The sequence below is a fragment of the Diospyros lotus genome, chromosome 3 (genome assembly GCF_014633365.1).
Source record: "Diospyros lotus cultivar Yz01 chromosome 3, ASM1463336v1, whole genome shotgun sequence".
Lineage (NCBI taxonomy): Eukaryota > Viridiplantae > Streptophyta > Magnoliopsida > Ericales > Ebenaceae > Diospyros > Diospyros lotus.
The window spans coordinates 30,348,984-30,376,469 of NC_068340.1; the positions used below are offsets into that span (position 1 = coordinate 30,348,984).

The window sequence follows — 27,486 nt, forward strand, 5'->3', positions numbered from 1 at the left end:
CAGCAATGAAAAGAGGCAAAGGCGAGGCAGGCGGAGAAAGAGAGACAATGAGGTGAACAAAAATTGTGATACTTTGTTGTCAGAATCAAAATATCGCGATAAACCACACCCGTAAAGGGTTTTGCACGATTACACATCTTTTTTGAAATAATATTAATTATTTCTTAATCAGTTACCTAAAAGTAATTAAGAATTTAATTAATTAATAATAAATATATTTTATTTTATAATATTTAATTAATTAAGTTGACTGTTAGAATTATAAAAATAAAATACAATAGATACATATTATTTAAAAATAAAATACAACTCATTGTGTACCTTTTATATCTGTAGGAGTTAGGATGATGACCAGACCAAATGTGTGTAGTGTATATACATGCAGACTTCAAAAAATCCCCTTTGAATGGAACCCCAACAAAAGTGTATGCCCTTCCAAAATGACTATTCATTAATTATAAATTGATTATTATTATTATTATTCTCAGTTTCATCATTTTCCTTTTATACCGAGTAGAGTTGCGATATCTTGGCTTGGGTATTGCTAATTGCAGATTCTCTAACTTTGATGATTAGTCCTGCAACTGATTTATCATTGAGCTTCAAACAATTTTAGTGGAGGTAAAAAACTAATCTCAAAGATAATTACGTTATTCGTATTCACTTATACTCTGAAGAAAAAAGATTTTTATCACATTCAAAATCAAAGGTGTGCTACCCAAAATTCTCACAATATTTTCTCAACATTAACAAGTAGATAAATTAGTAAAAAATCTCAACGTCCTTCATTAGCATTGGTAGTAAAGTATATATCTTGTGATCAGGTGTTGGGAACTGTACATATCAAACTTACTCTAAGCTCTAACAAGGAATTGCAAGTGAGAAGTAATAAAAGCGAAATTATAAATGAAGTTCACACAAGATTACCAATAATCTCCGCACGAACAAACCCCATCTTTGAAATGATGGAACCGGTTAACGTCTCGCACTAGAATCTCTCTATTTGTGAACTTGGAAATAAACTTTGTGACAGAATGACAGTCTTCACATAATCTCAGGTTCTTGGTGATCCTAATGGTGTCTCCTCGGCTGCTGTTAATCAGTCCAAAGGCAACTGCCAGTTTTTCACTATGGCCTAATACCATTCTTTCCTTCTCTTGTGTATCAAGATCATAGAGCACCGCTTTGGTCTCTGGAACATAACCCTTCTCCTTCATCTCCGCGGATAGCTTTAGTAATAAAGCATGGACTTGTTCAATTTGTGGGTTGAATTCATCAACTGATGTGAATGAATATATCTTCCTTCCAACTTCAATCAAACTGCAACCTGAGACTTTCTGCAGCCCGCGAGCTTCGAGCAGCTTCTTCACCCTTTTTACCTCATCCCACATCTTAGTTTCTGCATAAATATCAGCCAAGAGAACATAATTCCCCGCATTCATAGGCTCAAGCTCAAAAAGTCTTTGGCTTGCTCGCTCTGCAAACTCAACATTGCCATGTATCCTGCATGCTCCAAGAAGGGAACCCCAAACTTTCCTTCCAGGTTCAATCCGCATGTCTTCTATTACCTTTGCTGCTTCATCTAATTGATTGGCACGGCCTAGAAGATCAACCATGCAAGCATAGTGCTCCACACTAGGATAGATTCTGTGTTCTTTAACCATAGAATTGAACAAAAGTTTGCCCTCCTCAACAAGCCCTGCGTGGCTACAAGCTCCCAGAACACTAACAAATGATATGAGACTTGGAGAGATTTGTTCGCGAATCATCTGCTTAAAAGTTTGAATTGCCTCTCTCCCAAATCCATGAATCCCATAACTTGAAATCATGGAATTCCACAGAACAACATCTCTCTTATCTATCTGATCAAAGACGCGTCTCCCCAGTTCAAGATTACCACATCTTGCATACATTGTCACAAGAGCACTTATAACCGGCAAAATTGAATCAAGCCCTTTTCTGAGTATGTAGCCATGTATCAACTTACCTTGCTCCAAAGCAGCAAGTGATGCACAAGCTTGGAGTACACTGACCATTGTCACCGAATTTGGAAGTAAATCAGTGGTCTCAAGCATCATATCACGAAAAAGTTCCAAAGCTTCAAAGGGCATTCCATTCTTTGCATAACAAGCGATCATGGCACTCCATGAAACCACATTCTTCACCGGCATGTCATTGAAAACACAAGCCGCATTCGATACACGGCCAAACCTTGCATAGACATCCACCAAAGTGGTCATAATGTGGACATGCGTTTCGTACCCATGTCGCAAAATATGGGCATGAATTTCCTTCCCCTTTTGTAGCAATGAGGCCAATGACTCGGAAGCAACGCAGGCTTTCAGTACATACGTGTACGTAAACCTGTCAGAAGGAATTCCTATCCGGTTCATCCGACGGTAAAGATCCAACACCTCTTCACCCTGACCAGACAAGGTTAAAGCCCTAAAGAACGCATTCCAAACAAATATAGTTCTGTTGTTAATTTTGTCGAACACCTGGCGGGCATAGTCGATAGAGTCCAGCTCATAATACATATTTATGAGCTTCGTGGCTAAAAAGGAGTCCTGATCGAACCCGTCATCGACGAGGCAATTGTGAACCGCCAAGCCGTCGGAGAGGGACTTCTGGCGGGCGCAAGAGAGGATCAAGAGCTCGTAGGTGCGCTGGGTGGGGTTGGGTTCATGAGAGAGGACTTGAATGGCTTGTTTGAAGCTGCCCTTTTTACAGAGCGATTGGATTAACTGGTTATTGTCGGTGGTGGTTGAGGGGCGGAAGGCGACGGTGGCGTGGCGCTGCGACGCCGCATGGACGGGGTGGTGGAAATGTTGGACAGGTTGGGGAGCCTGAAGGGTCCACATCTCATGAGACTTCGCCTCTACTGGGCTGCGGAAGTGCCACTAAGAAGTCAATGACTATTGCCAAGTTTAGACTCGTGCGATTTTTCGGTCCCAAATTGACAATCGGCTACGCTTTGACTTTCTTTCTCTTTTCGAGTTCGAACCGCATTCGTGTTGACTTATAAATTCTTGTATAAATTTTTTATACATTCATAATTGAAATAAAAATAACTCATAAAATAGTTACTTTCAGGTAGAATAATTAACGTACATCTCTTTCATTTGCATTAATATTGAGAAGTAATTTTTTTCTTAATTACCTGGTGTGTATATATATATATATATATTTTAATTGATTATTCCCTTAAATCTAAAGACAAAGCTTAATGATGATATCCTTTCACTGTCAAAGAATAAATCTCTTCGACGAGTGCTGACTACCCATCAAAAAATATAAGAAAATATATATTTTTAAACAAAAAGGTATAAAAAAAACAAATTAGGACCCACAATCTCGTGCTTACATAAGATGTTGATTATCACTAGAACTATCCTTAATGATTTAAAAATAAAGGACCTCAATAAATAAGAGGCTATTAGACTCCACTCTAGCAAATTAACTGCCTAAAAGTGGCCATCTTTTCCTGCATGTGATCTAAAATCTCTTTTATCTCCATTCCGCTCTGCTAGTGCTTGTGGTTTTCTGTTTTTCCTATTCATTTACTTAACAAAGAAATCAATGAGAAGAAAATCTTATATTAAATGTAAGTCAGGAAATATCTGTAGGTTATAAGTAACGGATTACTCTCTTCTACCACGAAAGCCCAAGAAGGAAGCTCGCATCTCGAGAAAGTTGTGGGAAGGCTAGTTTTTGTTCGTATTTCTAAGAAAAATAGTAGAACCATGCCCATCCATCTTATAGATTTTGAACATTTCATTACAACCCGCGGTAGAGCAAAAACCTGGCACTATTTTGAGATGCCTCGAGTTACATGCCATTGTTTTACATTTCTGTCCAAGAATGGAAGACCAACCCAGGAACATTGAGTTCAAGACTACTAATGGGGCATAACTGGGGAAGACGGATAGAGCAACTTGAAATTGTACCAAATTTGAACACTTCAATTTCTTTTATCGAGACACGGTTGCCACTTCTATGTTGTTAAACAACACTCCTCTTGTTATACTGGAGATGACCAACAGCTCCATCAGGCATTCGCACCCGGATCACTGATCACACCTAAGAAATCATCCTTTATAGTACCAATGCAGAACTGCAAAAGAAGGCAGATAATAAACGAATAATGATGTGATGGACAATGGATACCACAAATAGAAAAAAATACGACATTGAACAACATGACCCTAAAATGCAACAATAACATGAAAACAAAATGAACTACAATATATTGTCAAGGCCCAAGTATTTATTTGAACAAATATTAGCTGCATCACTCAAAAATCATGACAGACGCCTCTGATGTTCAGTGAGATGGTTCTAGAGCTAAATGTAATATCATCACTCATAAACGTGAACAGAATTTCATTTCATCCCCCGTCACATGAACCCAAAAGGAACCCAAAAAGACTCTGCCCAAGCAAAGGGTATCTGGCTTCTTGGAGGTGAAAAATAATGCACAAAAAGCTTAAACAGAGCCTTATTAATCATTAGAATAGTTTCAAGCGTGCTGAGTCTATACTGTTTTTGTTTATATATTCTATGATTCCCTTTTCTTTTGTTTTGAAGTTTGCTTCTTTTTATTTTTTCTTTTTCCTATTTTATTCCGTTGGTGTTTTTGTTGGTGTGCTTTTTTTTTTTGGGGGGGGGGGGGGGGGAGAGAAAGAGAGAGAGAGAGAGAGAGAGAGGATGCAGGAACGCCAACTAAAAGTATTCCTCTTCATAAATGAATAAGGTTCAATGTATTAGACCCCATAAAAAAAAAGAAAAAAAATCAGCAAAAACACATGCTCACATATGTTTAACTGATGATCAGATTATGGTCAGCCAGCCAACCCAGATATTAATTTAGTCATTGGCATGTTCTTTCTCACTAAAAGCCTGAACAACAAACTTGCTGTGCATTTCTTGCTTAATTTTTTTTCCTTCCTTGTAGTTTTAGAAGATTCAAAGCATTTAACAGTGTAGTTTAAATCAACCAGCACTAAATTATAAATAAAAACATATGCTAAGAATATGCACATCAGCAACTATGGCAGCAAATAAATCTAACTACAAATTACGAAATTTAAGTAATATCATGAAAGAGAATTTTATTAGATCAATTTAAGCTTCAACTTGAAGTTGAAACATAAAATTCACTCCTTACTAGATATTTAAAAGGAAACGGAAAAAGATAAAATTGAGGCATACAATTTCTGTAGCATCTACTCGAGTTCCAATAATCTTTAACCGAACTTCACTATCCTTTTGAATCTTAACCTGCATAAAGGCCAAAGGTATCAAAAATTTTAAGCATAGACTGATGGAATGCAAACAAAAAAACAGTTCTGTTGATGTAAATATAAATTGATACGTACTGATCCATCTGAAGTTGTATAGTTAGGCATATCTCCAGATTGGAACTCCATATCATCTGGTATCAACTGGAAACATGGATGACAACATTGAGATGTACTTAAAAGAGATTTGAAATATTCATGGTTCGAAAGGATAGAAACACATATATTGGACTAAATTTAAATTCATGATAGGAAAGGATAAAAATGCACCTATTTAAACTCCCTTTTTGGTTAGAAAAACTGTCTAAGCAAAACTTTATGTGTATCATGGAATATATTTTCTTTTAAATAAAATTTATAAACTGAGCATAGGGAGACCCAACCCATCATTAAAAAAGAAAAATGACAATAAAATAAAGCCCCATAAAGATTGTTAGCCCTCAAAACTCTCTAAAACCTCCCCAAGTTCCTCTGCAGCAGTTAAGCAATTATATGTATCCAACCATACAAAAAGCAAACAAAAAAAAGAACATGTCCTTTTTCGGGTTTGGGTTTGGGTTTAGGGGTGTCGGAATAAATGTTAACTTAAAGATAGATATTTTCTTCCCACAGAATGCCAAGAGAGGCAATTTCTTCTCCCAATATAGTCCACATAGTTTTGCTTTTTCTTTAAGTGTGTTGGTACCTTGATCCAACATTGAATCAATTTATCTTTGCCAGAAACACACAAAGACAAGGATTAACCTTTAGGTTCAAGACAGCCTCCTAAACAGATGCCAACTATTCTGTCTTGATAGATTGTGGTATAAGAAGCATGGACATGTTCTACGGGCTGCCAGGCTGGCATCACATATGTGTCAGACACCAGCTCATCATTGATACGTGCCAGACACACCCATGTGGTGTGTCCAACATGGACACTTTGTAGACTTAAAAATTCAGTTTTATTCTTTTTCCTTTCTGACTATTCAGTTTTCCAAATTGGCAACAGCATGACTCTTCAAATTTTCAACGCTTTAATTGCAAGACTTCAATTTTTGACCTTTTAGTGTTAGAATTTGAAATGAATAATGACCTACGAGTTGGTTGCTATTATATTAGACTTATTCATTTAAAATCTTGGATTATGAATTTTAAATGCATATTTATGAGTTTGGAATATAGTTTTGATACTTTATTATGACATTAGAAATATAAAAATTTATTTTATTACTTAACTTATCCCAACTGTGTTATCCTACTTTTCTAGAAAATGTTGTGTCCTCATATCCCACATTTGTGGTTAATATATTGTAGTCAATGTAGTAAAACAATACTGAAAACAACCTAGCTAGATAAGCATTGCACTCTTTGTCCCAGCTTAGCAACCTATACTCTCTTTCCTTGCAAACATCTAAAAAGTTTGTCTTAATGACCACTTTCTCCAAACTTATGGCAACAACAGAAAGACGAAGCAAGATCAAAAAACTTAACAGGCAACAAATGTTGGTGGAAACACAAACAAACCAATCCCTAGTAACAATAGCTTCAACACTCATTATAACATGGGACCATGATATTCTGACAGATATGCTCTAAGCCATGCATCATAATCCACAATCCACATAAACCTCAGAAGCTGGCAAACTTTTGATCTATCAACGAATCTATTTACTAATCTGCCAAATTGGAATTGAGACTCCTGAGATCCAAAATTGATCACAATTTTGGAGACCTCAATTCAACGACCTCAAACATGCTGATCCATCAAGCTTGAAGCCCCCTCCATGAGTTCTTGTTGATAGTGAAGCCAGGCAAGAGGGTCAGCTGCAACCGCTGCCACGTGGCAGCGGAGCGCAGCTCGGCAACCGCCCAGCTGTCCTTCTCTCGATCGTGCCAAACGTCTGCTAATTATTCATGTCCTTTACACGTGCAATCTGGACCATGGATGCTGCCTTTATCTGTCGCAATCCCAACCATCCTTTTGCATCGTGCGATCCTTATTTAATGCATTGTGCATCGGGATATGTGATAGACATTGAGAGAGAGTGAAAGGAGATGCAAGGGTCCGAGGGTTTTCTAATTTTTGGTTGTTTCATACTCTCTGGCTCCTTCGTGTTCTTCTTTCTGGCTCAATAGGGTAAGCCTTTGATCTTTCTTTTATGTGGTTTTGAGGCGATGTGTAAATAGAGTGGTTGCGAGGCTTGTATGCTATAAGTATTGTAAACCCTATTTTACTCCAATAGTGTAGTGAGCTCTCCGTTGCCGGAGCTCAACGTGGACGTAGCCCTTTTTTAGGGTGAACCACGGTAAATCTCTCTGTGTTATTTACTTTCCATCGTTTTGTTTGCTGGTTGTGATTTACTTTTCCGATTGTCTCTGTTGTTGGGTCTAAAGGCTTACAGTGATATCAATGTGTGTGTGTGTGCGCGATTTGCAATTCTATTTGTGCAACAAGTGGTATCAGAGCCATTTCTTTGATACGCACAGTTTAGGTCTTTTAGTCCTCTCAAAGTCTATGTGATCAAATCTAGGGTTATTCTTCGCACTGTTGGTTCTGTCTGAATCTCTAGGTTTTTTTCTGAAGAGTCACAGTCAATGGGTGTTTTCTATGTGTCTCTGTCAGTGTCTAGGGTTTTCTTAGAATACCTTCGTGCAAAGCGAAGATGACAACAACTCGATTTGAAATCGAAACATTTTATGGAAAGGGAGATCTCGGTAGTTGAAAAAAGAATATGAGAGTGTTACTCTCTCATCACAAAGTGCTTATTGCACTAGAACCAGATCATCGAAAATGGTCCGATGAGCAAACAAGCTAGGACTAATAAGATAAGGGAGGAGGCATTCAACTTGATATTCCTCTATTTGGGGGATACTGTGATCAGGAAGGTAGACGATACGACTAACCCCCTTGATTTATGGAATAGACTTGAATCTCTTTATGTTGTTGTTTTTGCTCCTAACTTAGTTTATTTGAAAGGTATGTCGTTCAATTTTGAAATGAATGCATCGAAATCTATGGATGACAATATAGATGAATTTATTAAACTTACATTGATGTTAAGAGAGACTGATCAAGCCCTAGGTGACACTAGTGAGGCAATGATATTATTAAATTCATTACCTGATGATTATAATATAGTTAAGCATGCTTTACAATACACTAGTATTGTGCTTACTTTAGAACTTGTAATCTCTGGAATTAAGGCTAGGGAGTTAAAATTACACATTTTTAAAAGACCTGGTAACAATCTGTTTGTTAAGGGAAAGTTTGAAAAGGGGCAAAATAGTTTCAACAATAATCAGAATGGGGGTTCAGGACCTAAGGGTAAACAAAATGGAAATACAGGAAAACAAAAGCAATCTAAATGGAAATACTACCACCGTGGGAAAGAGAGTCACATTAAAAAATACTATTATGATTTTATCAAAAAATAGAAACAGAGAGGGAATGTGACAGTAGCTGCCAGTAGCTCAAATATCAAATACCTTAGCTGAAGTTTTAAATGTATCTTGTTCTTCAACTGCTAATGAATGGATAATGGATTCAGGATGCTCTTTTCACATGTGTCCAAATATAGAATGGTTTCAAAACTTTAGCACTAAAGAGATTGGTATTGTTTATATGGGAAATAATCATTCACGTAGTATTAAAGGCATAGGTGACATCTCTCTGAAATTACATGATAATAAAATTAGAATGTTGACTAATGTGAGATATGTACCTGGCTTAAAACGAAATTTAATTTCTCTTGGTACCTTAGATGAATTAGGGTTTTCCTATAAAGCTAAAAATGATTTTTTGCATGTGTTAAAAAATGATGACCTTATTTTCTCTAGTACAAAGAAACATGGTTTATATGTATTGAATGGTTATTGTCATATTCCATCTGCATGCATAGCTAAATCTGATAGAACAGATCTTTGGCACTTGAGACTTGGCCATATGAGCCAGAAAGGGCTACAGGCACTATCCAACCAGGGGTACCTTGGTCCAGTGTCTGCAGACTCCTTAGACTTCTGTGAACCATGTACCCTAGGCAAGCAACACAGGTTGAGCTTCCCAAAGGGAACTCACTTGGCGAAGACATGCCTAGAGTACTTGCATGCAAACCTTTGGGATCCCTCCCAAATCCCCTCTCACGGTGGTAACAAGTATTTTTTGTCTATTATTGATGATTTCACTAAAAAGGTTTGGATATTTCTAATGAAAACTAAGGATCAAACCCTAGAAAAATTTAGGTCATGGAAAACCTTAGATGAAAATCAAACCGATAGGAAGATTAAAATACTAAGAACAGACAATGAACTGGAGTTTTATAATAGGGAGTTTGATGAACTATGTAAAACCCATGGCATACTTAGGCATAGAACAGCAAGGAACACCCCTCAACAAAATAGAGTTACTGAGAGGATGAACAAAACCCTATTAGAAAAGGTTAGGTACCTTTTATTTACTGCTGGAATGCCTAAAACTTTTTGGGAAGAAGCTCTAACTACTGCAGCTCACCTAGTAAATAGGAGCCCTTCAACAATAACAAATCTTAGGTGCCTTGAGGAAAGCTGGACTAAGAGAAAAATGAACTTAAACTATTTGAGAGTTTTTTTGGTGTGAAGCTTATGCTCACCAATCAAAAGGAAAATTAGATCCCAAGGCCATTAAATGTGTTTTTGTAGGATATCAAGAGGGAACCAAGGGTTATAGGTTATGGGACAAAAATTCAAGTGGAGTTAAAATCATTATAAGTAGAGATGGAATAGTCAATGAATCAGTTCTCCCATGCAAGCTTTATAACATTGAAGATGATCCCAAACCTAGCAGCCCTAATGACTTTGTAATAGGAGGAAGTACTCAAATTGAGGTGGAGCAATAGAATCCGCCTGTTGCTTCTACCTCTCAAGACCCCAGCACTCAAGTTGAGTCCCCAACTCAAGATGAAACCTCTTATCAGAACAATGATCATGAGGTTCAACCTGATGACCCTAAGGTTGAGGAGTATGACACTCCTCAACAAGACCTCAGCAATTATCAACTGACCCGAGACTGAGTCAGGAGGTCTATCAGACCTCCTGTTAGATATGCATACTCAGACTTGGTGTTTTGTGCCATAGTGGCAGGAATGAAAATGAGGAGCAGTGAGCCTACCTGTTACGAAGAGGCTGTCAGCTCCCATGACAGCACTAAGTGGAAACAGGCAATGGATGATGAAATGGCCTCTTTAAAGGTTAATGAGACTTGGAAATTGGTTCCAAGGCCTGATAAGCAAAAGTTGATTAAGTGTAAGTGGTTGTTCAAGCTTAAAGAAGGTATGTCTCCATCTAATCCCTTAAGATTTAAAGCAAGACTTGTAGCAAAAGGTTTCGCACAGAGGGAAGGAATAGACTACACTAAAATTTTTTCATCTATAGTTAAATTCAAAACTATACGCATGATGCTTGCTATTGTAGTGCATTTTGACTTAGAACTTGAACAATTGGATGTCAAAACTGCATTTTTACATTGTGACATTGTGAAATCATTTACATGGAATAACCTGCTGGATATATTGACATTCATCACCCTGAATATGTCTGCTTGCTTAAAAAATCATTGTATGGATTAAAACAATCTCCTAGACAATGGTACAAAAAGTTTGATAATTTTGCTACTGAGATTGGCTTTAATCAAAGTAAATATAATAGTTATTTTTACTATATTCTATCTGATATCCCAGCTTATCTCCTTTTGTATGTTGATGATATCTTGATAATTAGCAAGTCTAAGTCAAAAATATGTGAATTAAAATCTCTGTTAAATACTAATTTTGATATGAAAGACTTACAACCTGCTAAGAAAATCTTGGGGATGATAGTAGAAAGAAATAGAAGTAAAAACAGTCTGAAAATATACCAGCATGACTACTTGCTTAAGACTGTACAAAAATTTGGCATGGTTGAGTGTAAATCTGTTAGTGTTCCCTTAGCTGCACATTTTATCTTGTCTAAAACTCAGTGTCCATCATCTGAATCAGAAACTCTTAAAATGGAAAACATACCATATGCCAATGTGATTGGAACTATAATGTACTCAATGATAAGTACTAAGTTAGATCTTGCATATTCTATATCTCTACTCAGTAGGTTTATGTCTAACCTTGAGAAAGTACATTGGGAAGCCTTAAAACATGTGCTAAAATATATTAATGGTTCTTTAAATGTCGATTTAAATTTTGAGAAAAGAGGTGATACACTTGACCTAGTGGGATTTGTAGACTCAGATTTTGCGGGGGATAGAAACTCTCGTAAGTCCACCACAACATTCTTCTTCACCTTAGGTGGCAACTGCATCAGTTGGAAGTCATAGCTACAGCCTTTGGTTGCTCTGTTCTCCAGTGAGGCAAAATATGTGGTTGTTACCGATGCCTTCAAGGAAGCCATTTGGCTTCAAGGTCTCTTACGGGAAATCCATCTACTACAAGGTAAGGTCAAGGTATTTTCTGACAGCCAGAGTGTTATCCACTTATGTAAAAATCTTGTTTATCATGAAAGAACTAAACATGTGGATGTGAAGTATCATTTTGTGAGGGATTAGGTAAGTGGTGGAGTTGTTTCAATACAAAAAGTGCCAACTGAAGAGAATCCAGCCGACATGGGAACTAAGGTAGTGACTGCAGCCAAGTTCAAGCACTACTTGGGCTTGCTGCATGTCGAAGTTGGTTAATCCAAACCAACCCGAGCAATGAAGATGAGGATTGAAGCTTGCTGCACTTATTTGGGTATTTTTCACTTGTATCGTTAATGCTTCAAGGTGGAGATTATTGATAGTGAAGCATGTAACACACCATTTTAATAATGAAGCTGGGCAGGAGGGTCAGCTGCAACCGCTGCCACGTGGCAGCGGAGGGCAGCTCGGCAATCGCCCGGCTGTCCTTCTCTCGATCGTGCCAAACATCTGCTGATTATTCCTGTCCTTTAGGCATGCAATCTGGATCGTCAATGCTACCTTTATCTGTTGCAATCCCAACCATCCTTTTGCATCGTGCGATCCTTATTTAATGCACTATGCATCGAGATATGTGATAGACATTGAGAGAGAGTGAAAAGAGATGCAAGGGTCCGAGGGTTTTCTCATTTTCGGTTGTTTCATACTCTCTGACTCCTTTGTGTTCTTCTTTCTGGTTCAATAGGGTAAGGCTCTGATCTTTCTTTTATGTGGTTTTGAGACAATTTTGTTAGTAAATCAATCTGTGTAAATAGAGTGGTTGCGAGGCTTGTTTGCTATAAGTATTATAAACCCTATTTTACTCCGATGGTGCAGTGAGTTCTCAATTGTCGGAGCTCGACGTGGACGTAACCCTTTTTTAGGGTGAACCACGGTAAATCTCTCTGTGTTATTTACTTTCTATCGTTTTGTTTGTTGGTTGTGATTTACTTTTCCGATTGTGTCACTATTGTTGGGTCTAAAAGCTTACAGTGATATCAAAGTGTGTGTGTGCGCGCGAATTGCAATTCTGTTTGCACAACAGTTCTGCTCCTAAAATCTATCATACAATATTTTTCTTGGCCTGCGCCCATATAGCTATGAATGCTCTGGATGCTATTTTGCAATTCAAATTCTAACCAGAGTTAAGCTTATATTCTTACATAATTCCTGAATATTGATCAACCAACTACAGTTTTCTTTTCTTTGTTTTTTTCTTCTATTTCAGAATTAAGAAAACCCTAGTTGACCATAAGAAAAAGCAAGAATATTTTTGTAACTGGCAAAAACCTACGGGAGGTATAACCAAATGAAGAGAGATTATAAACGTAAATATCAAAAGCAGATTGGCTCAGAAACAGTGTATAAAACAAAAAGAACTCACATGATTTGACACGAAAATTTGAACTGGCCCGGCTTCAGCGAAAAATCCCATCTGCAGCGATAACAAGCTTTACACAGCCGGAAAACACGAAATCTATACAATACAAAAGACAGTTCAAATTAAATCAAGCTGGAAAATATGAAACTTACCTTATTGACCATGGTAACTACAGCTTCCAAAATCTCGCCTTTGAAGGGCCGGAAAACAACGCATTGGTACTTCACCGGGAAGGTCACGAACCCAGTACCGTCCCGAATCAGCCCCTTCCCGACGTTCTCAATGCCGGTTATCGCCACCACGAACCCGTGCCGACCACTTGAAGGGGTCCGAACGAAGAATTGATCCAATACTTTCAAATAAATTACAGAGAAAAAACCCTAATTTCGACAAACCATGAAATCTAAGTGAGAACAGAAACTCTACCTGCAGGTGCCTTCAACGTCTTTCATGAGCTTGGAGACTAGCTTCTCTCGGAGGTCGCGACCGAAGTGGCGAGGGTGGAGCTGCATGTTCCGCTCCAATACGATGTGAAAAAACATGGTCTTCTGAGGGAGAGGGAGAGGGAGTTGATTCTGAAGTTAGCTTTACTGAGTCGGGCTTTTAAAGGGAGAGTGGAGACCAAGGCCCATTGGGGGCAGTTGCCCCCACTGGGTTAGAATTTTTAAAAAAAATATATTTATTTTTTACAATGGTTTATAACTGAAAATAAAAAATATATATATATTATAATTTACTACTATAAATAAAAAAAAATAAGTTTCGAATAAAATAAGTATATAATGGCTGAGTAGTAACCATCACAATAATTTTAAAATTTACTTATAATTTTATTTTTTATAATGATGATGCAAATAAAGCAAAGTATTGAAGAAAATTGTCAAACAAAGAAAACAAGGATAGAGGAAATTTATATTGAAAAAAATAAACAAGTTAATAATGTAAGTATTGAACAAATTGATGTTGCACAACTTCCTATAGATCTCGAGCTAAGAACTCCAATAATGAATTACAATATTAATTTTCGAAATCAAATTAGAAGACTCTACTTGTAAAGAGATCTGCATCAATCTCAAAATCAAGACGATTTATTAATGAATTTAGTGATTGGTTGGAATACAGTATAAGTAAAAATTTTACATTTTGTTTATGCTATTATCTTTTTAAAACAAATAATGAGAAACAAGAAGGCAATGATTTTTTTGTGAAATAAGGGTTCAGTAATTTAAAAAAAAAGAAGATAAATTTCAAGTTTATGTTGGAGATGTCAATAGTACACACAATTAAATTTGAAACAATTGTGAGACCTTAATGAATAAATAGCAGAATATTGAGACAGTTTTATTCAGACAATTATAACAAATACGGTATGATTATCAAATTCATCTGAATGCATCAATTGATTATGTTCGACTCCTTCTACGACAATAACTAACCTTTCGTGGTCATAACAAGGTTGAAATTTTAAATGATCAAGATAACTTTCTTAACCAATTACAATTTATAGTATAAAAAGTTGTAAAGAACAATTGTAAAAAGTTTTTATATTTTAATAATAATAATAATATTATTATTATTATTATATTTTTTGTATTTAAGTTCACCCCATTTAATCAAAATCTTGACTACGCCCCTGGTTTCGGCCTTTACTTTTACATTTTTTGTTTATATAATTAAAAATATATTTTTAAGGCATCATTTTTTTAATACACAAGTCAGGTAAAAATATCAAAAATAGGTTGTGTTGTACTCTAAGGTACAAAAACAACTTGGAGATGTCATTTTAATGTTTTTGATTTTTTTTTTTTGAAAATTGAAAAAATGTTTCAAAACATTTTTTTGACTATTTTTATAATTTACGAAATGTTGTATGGTTGTTTTGGCATGAATCGCATTTTCGGTGACGAAAGGCAACTAAGAGGGAGAATGTAGTAGCAATCGATAGAAAGAGATGAGGCAGCAACAAGAGGGTTAGCGGTGAAAGGCGAGGTAACGACAAGAATGTCTATGGTGAGAGACAAGGCAGTCGCAAGAGGATTTGTTGTGAGAAACGAAGCGATAGCAATAGAAAGAAAAGTATAGCGGTGTGCAACTGTGTGGAGATGGAGGATACAATGGCGGTTGGTGTGCAAGATGGTGAGACTTGAGGCAACAACAAAAGGGTCAGTGACGGAAAAGATGAGACGAGATGGCAATGATTGTTAGAGAAAAAAAAGGAACATGCAACCAAGCCCCAATGAAAGAGAAAAGAGACGATAGAGAGAAATAAAAAAAAGGTCTTTTGAAGAAATAGAAATATGATGATATCTATGTATTTATGTTAAATAATATATTTTACTTATTTTAATTTTAATTATTAAATTTAATTTATTTATTGTTATAATGCTAACACTAGCATGTGTTCGTTATTGATTTACTTTTAAATTACTTACAGTAATAATATCATTAAGTAGCGTTTTTCATTTTTTATAGAAAAAGATATTGATTATTGTTTATGTTTATGTGAATTATTTTTTATAATTTTTCAAGAATCTGAAAACTTGTACCAAATGCCCCCCTAAAAGGAATTAGCTTAGAAAATGAATTATTCTTAAAAACTAAAGATAGAAAAATAGAAATGGAACTAATTGAGAACACCAAGCTTAGCTGATTGCGCACGAATTCATTACTTTACCAGCAAGTAAAAACTACGAACTACCACTACACATGCACATTATAATGATTCTCTCCACCAAGCATGTAAAGCTAGAGGAGGATCAATGTAGTACGTCGGAGGACTGGCGTCTGAACCCGCTGGAGGTGACGGAGGTTCCTACTATGGACTCGGCGGCGGCGCTCCTCCTTTCGGAGGCGATGAGGTACTGAAACATGGGGGTGGCGGGTGTTCATGACGTGGTAGTGGCCGGTGCTTGTGAGTGGCTGGTTTGTGGCGCCGGCTGCGGTGGTGGTAATGGTGATGATGATGATGATGATGGTGGTAGGGATGACAGTTTGGCCCCCGCTTAAGAGGGATTAAGGGTACTCCAACAACTGGCGGTGGATAGCCACCGCCATATTGGCCTCCGGCTTCTCCGGCGGAAGAGGTGGTGGCGGCGCCAGGCGCTGCAACGACGACCAGCCAGAAAATAACCAAAATTCAAATCGTGCTGCAACCTCATGAGGCTTGAAACAATGATATTACATCAGGTATAGGATAAGTGTAAACGGTGAAGGTTTATACAGGGAGAGGAATTAATTTGGTTGTTCGATCCTCATTATATCAAATGCATTCTCCAAATCCGGTGTTCGGTTCGTCGGAAAATTTGGCAATTAACCACCGAATGCTGAGCCCACTTTCGCACACGCTAAACTTTCTACGTACGTCCGAATGAACAGAATTGTTAGAAGAACACTACTATTGAACCAAGCATTAGAAGATCTGAGAGCAAGAAATGAACTTTAATGGAAGGTCATTGATTAATTAGCCCAGAGAGAGGTTGTGTGGTCATTATCACATTAATTCCCTATGCATATACATATGTATATATTAGTAATTTTTTTTCTTTGATAATGTTTTTTAGTGATATTGATGGACTGAATTTGTGAGGAGAGTGGACAAATAAGTTCATTCCATCCCACTCCTATTAACACAATTAGAAAGAAAGAATACCCACTGATGAGTTGGTGTTAATTTAGAGATGGAATGAATTTTTTGCTCATCCTCTTCACTATAAGTAGGCCGTCAAGTAAGACAAAAAGCATTATCTTAGGGCAAATTTTAATTAACTATATTCTTGTAGTTATATTATTATCAATTATCAAAATATAGTTATATTATCAATTGTCAATTCTTTTCAACAAATAGCTAATGATCCTTTTCTTGGTTATTATCTTTATTTAAAAATTCAATAAAATTTTTTATTTAAATAGCTCTAATATTGAATTAATAATTCAAATATTGTCGAGATATGTAATATCAAAAATTAAATACTAAATTAATAATTCAAATCCTTATATCTAATATTCTGTTCAAATAAATTAATAAAACTAAACTTTACGATAAAAAAATATTCTAAATATATATGAAATTAAAAAAAAAATTCAAGTCATCTTCTCTTTTCCCATTAAAGTACTTGGATCACTTGTTGACATGTTTAAATATGTCTCATTAAATAATGAATTAACTAGTGATATCTCAAAAACATTTTTTTTATACATATGATTTAGTATATGATATGCATTTACTGTTTACATCCAATTATGATAAATGAGATAGTAATTATCGTTTATTGTTTATCACACAAATCTACATCATTTGGTTTAGTTCAAAATAGAATGTTAACTACCCTATCGATAACACGATGTCTCATTCGTATATAGTAGCGGAGCCATATATGGTCAAGGGTGGGCCATTCCTTATCCTAAATTTTTAAATTTTTTTAGTTAGTTAAAAATTAATTATTTTAAAAAAATTAAAAATAATAGACAAAAATCACAAATTTTGTTGAAATTTGAGATTGATTGGGAGAAAATTTTGAAAAGAGAAAGTGTGGCCAATTAAAGAAATTGAGAAAAACTAAAGCGGTGGATGAACATAAAGCAAGAGAATAACAATGAGGCAAGAGGAGGATTGGAATTGGAAGCAACAAGTCAAGCCCCACACAAGGCTAATTCATTACAATTGAAGACGATGCTAGGAAGCCAGTAATAAGTGTTGCATGCAAAGATTGATCCTATCAATCTAACGTAAAGCATAAGGCGACAAGCGTGCCTTGTGCAAGCGAGGCTTGAGCAGAAGGATTCGATTCCAGATATTCAAAAGTCTTTAGTTTCTACCTCTCTCACTTTTTTGGTCTTTCATCATTCTCTTTTTCCGTCACCGATCAAGTAAAATTGGTCATCAAATGCTAGTCAATGATAATGTTTTCTCTTTATTCAACATCTCTTTTTTTATTTTGGATGTTTTGAAGAGATTTAAGATTAAATGTTAAGGTTTTTTTAAAGGATTTAAGGGCTTAAGGTTGTTTTTTTTTTTTTAAGAAGAATTGAGGGACTGAATTTTGGAACTTTTTTTTTTTGAAGGATTTCGGAATTGAATTTTGGGACTATTTTGAAAGGCTTTATAGACTAATTTTTTAGGATTTTTTTGAAGTATTTAAGGACTAATGTGTGTACTGACAAGAATTTTAAAGGGTTATAAGGTCTTAGTGATCTTGCACAGATATTGGTAGTGATGACGAAAAATGATGTATATCCATTAATTTACAAATTTGTGATACTAACATTAATTATTAATGTTGTTACTGCTATGATTGAAAGAGTATTTTTTGTTACAAAATTTGTCAAGATCCAATTGCGCAATAAAATTAAAGATAAAAAATTAAATGACAGTTTAGTTGTATATATTGAAAAAAATATATTTAATGAAATTATTAATAATGTCATTATGCTATAACATCAAAATATGAAAATACATTAAGAACAATTGTAGTAATTTATTAATATATTTTTGTAGTATTATATTATTTTAAATTTTCTTTTATTATTTAATTTTTGCCTACCCAGGTAAAAACTTCTTATTTTGTCGTATATTTATCAATTTAGAAATTGACAATGATATAGCTTCATATATACGCATGTATGTCATAAAATTGAGTTTAACTAAATATAAAGCTTATATTTGCATAAATTTTAAGAATATAGTGCAATTTATGCCTCTAAATATATTTTCCAAAGTTTTAGTGTAATTTGAACAAAATTAGAGGTCATATGCACAATAAACTGAAAATAGGGGATTTATGTGCAATAACCCAGGGCTAGGGGATTTATATGCAATAACCCAGAGCTTTTGAGGTAGAAGTGTCACCTCTTAAAAGTTTAGATTTTTACTCAATTTGTGTCTGCATCCCGTCTACTTCGTTCAACCTTCTTGCCATAGGCTAGCCTCCAATCAATTCTAGCCACTTGTCATTATCGTTTGTTATCTCCCTTTGAAGCCTCACCATTGATTGCCATTATCGAGTGACCACTAACCATTCTGTTGCTAGAATCAACTGTTATTGATACCAAATCGTCAAGAATCATCACTTATTGTCGAAGACCAATCGTTGGACTGATCTCTCTAGCAGCCTAAACCTTCGATTTTTACTTCTTTTCTTTTCCTCTTTGGATCCCTTCTTATTCTTGTTGGTCACAAAACTAAAAGAAAAGCAACCTTTTATTGTTGATTCTTAAGAACCCAACAATGCAACTATCAAGTCATCAAACACCTCTGTTGTGGTTGGTCGAGTGTGATTTTGTGCACCCCATTTAACGTAGGGTAACTTAACCCCCATTAGTTTGGGGGTTAAAAAAGTCATTTTACGATCTCTCCCCCCATCTAACCCATCCAATCTCTCTCTCTCTCTCTATTCTCTTCTTTTCGCCTTCCTCCTTCTTTTCTCTCTCAATTTCCATTGCTCTCACTACTGCACATTGCTTTGTTACCTTACCATTACATCCTCACCACCTTGTGTCGCCTCGCTGCTATATCCTTGCCCACTGTTGCTGCATCCTTCCTCTCAGAAGCAGTCAACGAGACAAGGTGAGACGACAATGAAAGGGTTGCTGGAGAAGAAGAAATGAGAGAAAATATGAGAGAGAATAAGAAATGAGGGTTGTGTGCAACAGAAACTGGCGTGGCAGCGAGATGAGAGGATAAAGGAGGCGGCGACGTTAGGTGAGGTGGCGAGAAGTGAGGCAGTGAGGCTAGGCGGCGACAACTATGGTGAGGTGACAATGAGGGACAATTTGTTAAAAAAGAAGAATGTGAGAGAGGAGAAGAGAGAAAGTGGGGTGGGTTTCTCCTCTCCTAGGGGAGAGTAAAACTAACATGGGATAACTTTACCCTCGTTAAATGGGTGCACAAAATCTTACTCTGGTTAGTCATTGCTTGACACTGCTTGTAGCCGCTTGGTCACTTCTATCAATAAATTGGGTTGTCATTTCACCGTTTTTCTCAATATGATTTTCTTTGTATTTTTTTCATAACTGTAATTGAAAAATTCTATTAAAAGTACCATATATATTCTCTTCCATGGATAGCTTGTAAAATGGTTTAATTCAAATTGTAAGACTGAGTTTTCTTTATTATTTTCAACGCATTTTTAGTTTTTAGTTTTTTAAAACACTGAAAAGCATTCTCTTTATTGTTTTCAAAAATCAAAGAATTTTTTTTGTAAAAGAAACCTAAAACAACAAAATGGTGTTTTCAGCCAAAACGACTAAAAAATACCCAAAACACAAAAATCACACAGCCTCTCCTAACACAAACTCATCATCTCTCTTCTCTTTTCTCTCATTTCTCCTATCTTCTTTTCTTTTGGCCATCAATTGCCACCGCCATCACCACCTTCGAGTGCACCCGCCACCTTCTCATTTCTGTTCTCTAAGCCGTCGTGAACTACCATAACAGCCACCAGTAGTTTGCCATTCCTATTGATTGTCATCTCATCGATCCTTCATCTTTTTCCATCTTCAACACCAATCTCTCCATTGCTCTCATATCTCCTCTAACCAACATAGTGCTCAGAAGCATCATAGCCACCCAAAGGAACTGGTCGTGGTGGTTTAAGTAACGACTCGCTCCCACCTACGGGCACTACTAGTGAATAATCAACCAGATTACTCACACATCAAACCAACAACTGAAGGGTTGGATTATATTTCAACAAGAAATGCTTTAGGTAGGCATTAGGCTTCCTTTTTCCCTTCATTCCACTTGAGGAATCGATTCCAAAAAGTACAACAAAACGAGACCCGAAACCCAAGTGAGTTTTACCTTTCTTTAGCTTATCTTACAACAAACCAAATGTGACCCAAGCACAAAACTAACACATTAAAATTTCGCTGAGTACTGAAAATTTATGGAACATACCTTTTCGATCCTTATCTAATTCGAAACTCGACTCCACCAACTAAAGCCATATACATCAAGCAATCTCACAATCATCTATCACACTATGATGATTACAACAACTAGATACATTTAGCGCTCAATAATATTTACATTCAATCACATGAATACATATATGAATATACCACATACAAACTCAGGTGACAACACTAGTCATCACATCATTCTCCCGGCATCATCCCTGCTTCCATCTAGATATGTATTATCTACAACACGAGGTAAAATCTCATGAGTCACAATGATTCAGTAAATGTGCAAATGAATGTAAACAAGAGAATATATGAGATGCAATGACAAGTATGTATGCATGAATGATGAGGCATTACTGCCATTTGAACCCACCTATTCGAGGCATTCACCTCCCAAATTACCCCTAGCATGCATCTAGTCTTTCCCATAGCCATATGACTCCACTAGACCACCTATAGAACATGCACAACACACAACTGCAGACAACATATATTCATTAATATTATCAGACATTTCCAAGACCGCCACCCTTGGGGTCATTCTTTACTTGGCTCGAAGCCTTTCTGTCATAAGCAAGAACGCTAGCCTGAACTTCGAGCTCTTATAGGTGACTGCACTCTCACCCTGCATTTAAAACACAAAACAAAACACAATAAAAATTTTATATTTTTTTTTATTTATTTAGGCGAGAGGTTTATACTCGTCAGTGTACGAGTGCAGTTGTAGTCCAAATTTAAATTTATACTTTCTGGATAAGTCCAGGTCGTCCACTGAGAGATTTATTTATGGCAAAAGAAAAAGAATGTCACACACACACACACGCATTTAGAGGATGGATAACATGATTTTTTATGATTTTTTTTAGATAACAAATACTAGAAAATAAAACAAGACAGAAGTTGAAATAAATACTGAACGTGAGAATATGAAATTGGATAGTACTTGAGTTAAGACAATTTCAGTGCCAACCCGTTGATTCCCAAATTTAAGCATAAAAGATTAGCAACATTAATTTAATTTCAGATATGAGGGTTTGTTATTAAATGCAATTAAAGATAATGATAGCTCTAGTTTCAGCAATCCCCATACATGATATGCGGGATTCTAAGTTAAGAAACTACCATAAATTCAATTACAATTAATACACAAAACAACTAAATTAATCATCCGGGTTTGGGTATGATAGCGTTTCTAGTTCTAGTAACTCTCATGCATGACATGAAAGCTCTAAGTTAGGCTTACGCTCCAATCCAAACCTAGTGATTTTTCAATAATCAAAACACACTCATATTGAAGTTTAAACTAATGTTACTCATTTAAAGCGTAACTTTATTTGGGAATCATTAGCGTTGGACACTGTCCTTGCCTTAACCCAAGATTAGATTTAGCTACTCATCTCCATTAAATTAATTGACAGGAATTTAAATGACATAATTTAAATAACAGAATTTAAATGACAGAATTTAAATGACAGGAATTAAAATAGAAGAAACTAACCGGCCATTTAGGCGGTAGATAATTAAAATACAAGAATTAAAATTGCAAGAATTTAAAGGCATAAACTAACCGTCCATTTAGGCGGTGAACAATTAAAATACAAGAATAAAAATTACAGAAATTTAAAGGCATAAACTAACCGTCCATTTAGGCGGTGAATAATAAAGTAATAATAAATGACATAAGAATTTAAAAGAAGAAAGAAATGAAGGTAGTAATATCACAAGAGAAAATACTAAAGAAAATGAGAGAGAACAAAAGCAATTCTCAAAGAGAGAATTCTAAGGAAATAACTAAACTTTGATTCAAGAATAATAATCACACTTACAAATGCAATCAAGTGAGCTATTTATAGGCCACAAGATGCAATACAAACCACACAATTTCAATTATTCAATTAGACATAATTATATCTAATGGGCACTCACACACTTAAAGTTAAATGGATTTTAGCTATAATACACACCTAATATTAAATGGATTTTAGCTAAAATACATACCTAATAAAGCACTCATAAAGTTAAATGGATTTTAGCTATAATATCCACCTAATAGTTAAATGGATTTTAGCTAAAAAACATACCTAATAAAGCTCTCACATAAAAAATAAAAATAGATTTCTATAAATTGGTTTTTTAATCTTTATTAGGATTAAAAATAATCCTTGGGCCTTCTCCAAATAATATCTTCCATGGGTTGCTCAAATTGGGCCTTAATTCTTCATGGGCTTGAATTCTTCATGGATTTGAATTTTTCATGGGCTTGATTTCTTCATGGATTTGATGTCTTCATGGACTTTAAATCTTCATGGGCTTGATTTCTTCATGGGTTTGATTTCTTCATGGATTTGATGTCTTCATGGACTTTAAATCTTCATGGGCTTGAATTCTTCATGCCTAAAAAAATAATTTAATGTTATTAATAAATTATATATTATATATATGTATTACACATGGCACACATATATATATATTAGATTATATTATATATATATATTACATGCATGCATATAATGATGTATATGTATTATATATAATTTTATATATTATTATTATTATTATTAAATTTTACTTTAAAATTTCATTTCATTCATTTTTCAATTTAAACTTGCATATAACCATAAAATATATATTAATATCTAATTTAAACCATTTTTAAGATCAAAAGAAGGGTATAATTATAACAAAATTTTTACAAAATTAACCACTAATCATACCCCCCAACTTAAACATTGCTAGTCCCTTAGCAATCAGACTATACACATGCCAAGTTTTAATAACTGTATGAATGTAAAAATTTCAAATTTGAAATCGAAATGCATAAAATTGAATAAATAATTTAGCATTCTAAATCAGATTTTTGGTTAAAGATCATACAATCTCAGGAATAGCAATTAGGATGACCAACACACAGACTTACTCTCTTGAAGTTTTGACTCAAATCTCACTATGGATTTTCCCTCCAATAAAAAGGATTTCTCAGGTGTACACACAAGGGGGTGCACCGTTATAAGAGTAAATGCAGAACAAGTTCAAAACTCAGTGTCATCCCAAATACAAGGAACGTATTTTCATGAAAGAACAAGGAAATTGATATAGCTTCATGATTGGAATAATGCTCTAGATGAGTAACTTCTGAATTTAAACATGATTCCCTACTCCAAACTCGAATTCTGAGATCACATGATTTATAGCATAAAATGGGACCAGACTGGGTTGTAATGGGGCTATGAGGTTAATACGGGTTGTCAAAGAAAAGGTAGATTATGGAAAGTGTGTGTGTCGGGATTTTTTTTTTTTTTTTTTTTTAAGCAGTTATGCTGAATAGCTAAGAGAAGTTGCCCCATTTTTTTTCACTTTTTTTTTTTTCTTTTTTTTTCTCTTTTTTTTTTTTCTCTCTTTTTCTCTTTTTCTTTCTCTTTAAATATAAAAATAGATAGACAGATTAATTCCCAAAAACACACCAGGTTGGTCAAAATTCATATTGTTTTGGGTAAAACGAAGGTAGCGAAGAAAGTTGTACTACAAATGGCTCAAAAGGGCTACCAAAGGAGGTTAATTTAAAGAAAGAAAAAGGTTTAATAAGCTCAAAATGAAAGAAATTGATCCCCCTATCATGCTTCTACAAAACGATGATACTCAGTCATCTAATTCAGAGTTTGAAACCAGTCAAACTTATCCGTTATCATACTAGACATTCAATGCGAATTGATGTTTTGAAGCCATTGAAAAGATAAGATAAACAATAAAGCATATTTAGAGTAAGTGTTATTTCACTCAGAATTAACGGTTATTAGGCTCAAACACTCACTTGGGTAATAGTCTCCACTTTTGTTGAGAGATCATACAGTGTACTAATCAGCTAATTACTGTTACCTTTGACTTTATGACCGATAACTAATTTTTAAATTTTGAATCCCCGATGAATGCAAATTACTTATTCTAATGCATATACGTTTTCAAATAAGAAATCAATGCATTCATGTTTTGTATTGCAAACTTAACCGGCTATCAGTGCATAACTTCAAGCTTTAGGAATAGCATTATTTAAAACACATAATTTTTTTTTTTTTATTATTATTATTTTTTATGTTTTTAATAAGAGCAGATAAAGATAATCAAAATCACACAATACTACAAACTAGCAATAGCAAACTCACAGTTAAATATGAACCAGATAATTCATAATTAGACCTTACACCCCCCAACTTGAATTGCAGTAATAAACTAGGGTTGTTAGGAATACCTGTAACTCCACAAGTCCATAGATTTGCTGTGAACTGCTAAAACTTAAACAACAAATGAGCATACCATATATATATATATTTATATTTTCACACCAAAATAAAAATTCCATGCAAGTCATAAGATAAAAAAAATGCGTCTCAAGAGTACAAAAAGTACTCCTTACTCAGCCATCTTATCAAAGACTTTGCCTAACAACATTCCACAGTTTTTTTTTTTTTTTTTTTTTTTTTTTTTTTTTTTTTTTTTTTAAGAACACAACCAAGAAAAATCCTGCAAGTTGTTCAATACTTAAAATGCGTCTCAAGAGTACAAAAAGTACTCCTTACTCAGCCATCTTAATAAAGAGCATTTCTCACAGTGATAAATCTAAATTAATCGGACCCCTTTGGCGCTTGTTACTAATTGCCTTAGACCAGTCTATCCAAGGCTCATAAGGATCGTGCTGTGGAACATAAGTGTGTAATTTTTCTAGCAGCTCATCAATGGTGGATGCGGAAATGAGAATCTTTCTTGCTGAAAGAGAAATGAACTTTTGATCCACAGCCTGATCAAGAAAAGAGAGCAACCCATCAAAAAAATGGTTAACATTTAAAAGTCCAATGGGTTTGGTATGGAGATTACTCTTGGCCCAGGAGATTATACAAAACATTTCTTCAAGTGTTCCAAAACCTCCTGGTAAAGCAATGAAGGCGTCTGACTGATAAATCTTACAAGCCATACGCTCAGACATAGAAGTCGTTTCTATAAGTTGACCGCGTGTAATCCCAGAAATATGTGGTTCAGCTAAAGGGAATGGCATTACACCTACCACAGATGAATTTCCAAGATGTACAGCTTGTGAAACATAACCATTCAATCCACGACTTCCCCCTCCATATACCAAATTAATTTTTTTCTCTCCTAATTTTTTGCCTAGTTCGCTTGCTGCAAGTGCGTAACAAATATCACTCCCAAGTTGAGAGCCACAAAGTACACATATGGTTTTGATTCGACGAACTAACTGACCTTCCATGTTTGTTCCTTTTGTATGCCCTGGAAAGAGATTTAGCGATCAAAAGTAGCTATACAACAATTCAACAAGAAATAAATACAAACAAAAATCATGCGTATGTATAAGTAGTTGTGATTGTGGCTCACATCTTCCTCTGGTTTTACGTCCAGAAACGGCTTAAACACTTTCTATGAAGCGGGGATAAGCTTCCCATCCAATTTTCTTATAGATTGGCAAACAGGGTCGTTTTTAGTCAGATTCCCAAGACTATAGCGTTGGTGGTCACTTCTGAACTGGGTCCATAAAGCAAGAAGTTCTCTTTGCACTATTCCACATGGATGCGTCTCAAGAGTCAATCGGATATCATCCAAAGACTCCTTACTCAGTCCATCCTTTATGAAACTAATTTTATCTTCTCGATTTATGGACGTAAACCCCACAGATTTGCATCGTGTGTTACAGGTCCATCGAGCACATTTGTAACAACCATTCACTCTTTTCGCTCTTCTTTTCTTCGAAAAACTACTCTTCCCTAAACCTGGAAAGTGCTTAAAACTCGGTGAAGTTTCACCAGCTAATCGAACTTTTGCTTCGATCAGCCAACGAATATCTTCAGGAATGTTATTATGCATCAACAGCCTAAGTCTTTCACACCTAGCAGCATAAATCTTTTTCAAATCATTCTGTGGGAGAGATGGATAGTATTTGTGAATTTTTGAGAGATAAAAATCCATTTTTTTTTTTTTTAAATAACTATACTGAAAAGAAAGTAAAGAACTATAAACTTTGCAAAAGGGATGAGAGTACCTGATCGGAGGATAACACAAAGGAGAGAAGATTGAGCTCAAGAAGGGTGACTTGCCTCATACAGATATGGAGTCTCTTATAGAGCAACGGTCATCACTATTCTACACTCGAGTCGAGACATGTCACAATTACAGGGTCAGGCTTGGCGTCTCTTTTTCAACGCTTGGTGCCTCATTTTTCAACATTTGGCAGTGTGCCTTATCCTTTATAGGGCAGTGTGATTGCACTGCCCAAGAAAAGATAGCTACCACCAGCGTCAATTCTGTCTCTCTCAATTCAAATTTTTTTTTTTTTTTTTTATTTTTTTATTTTTTTTTTTTTGGTAAATTTTTATTTTTTTATTTTTATTTTTTTTTTTTAGTAGGGGCCCAATAAAATCATATATATCACACAAGACAATATTATCAAGTCAATCAAAATT

General features: G+C 35.3%; 2 protein-coding genes across 2 annotated transcripts; both read right to left on the minus strand.

The window, feature by feature from the left end:
* Positions 1–748: 748 nt before the first annotated feature.
* On the minus strand, positions 749–2,996 carry LOC127796568 (pentatricopeptide repeat-containing protein At3g46790, chloroplastic). Its single transcript, XM_052328754.1, has one exon. The coding sequence runs from the start codon at positions 2,859–2,861 to the stop codon at positions 924–926; it is 1,938 nt and encodes a 645-aa protein (XP_052184714.1). The 5' UTR covers positions 2,862–2,996; the 3' UTR covers positions 749–923.
* Positions 2,997–3,733: 737 nt separating this feature from the next.
* LOC127798189 (DNA-directed RNA polymerase II subunit RPB7) lies at positions 3,734–13,700 on the minus strand. Its single transcript, XM_052331564.1, has 6 exons — positions 13,547–13,700; positions 13,273–13,438; positions 13,124–13,174; positions 5,379–5,444; positions 5,212–5,280; positions 3,734–4,114 (listed from the first exon to the last, which is right to left on the minus strand). The coding sequence occupies exons 1-6, from the start codon at positions 13,660–13,662 to the stop codon at positions 4,049–4,051; spliced, it is 534 nt and encodes a 177-aa protein (XP_052187524.1). The 5' UTR covers positions 13,663–13,700; the 3' UTR covers positions 3,734–4,048.
* Positions 13,701–27,486: the final 13,786 nt, after the last annotated feature.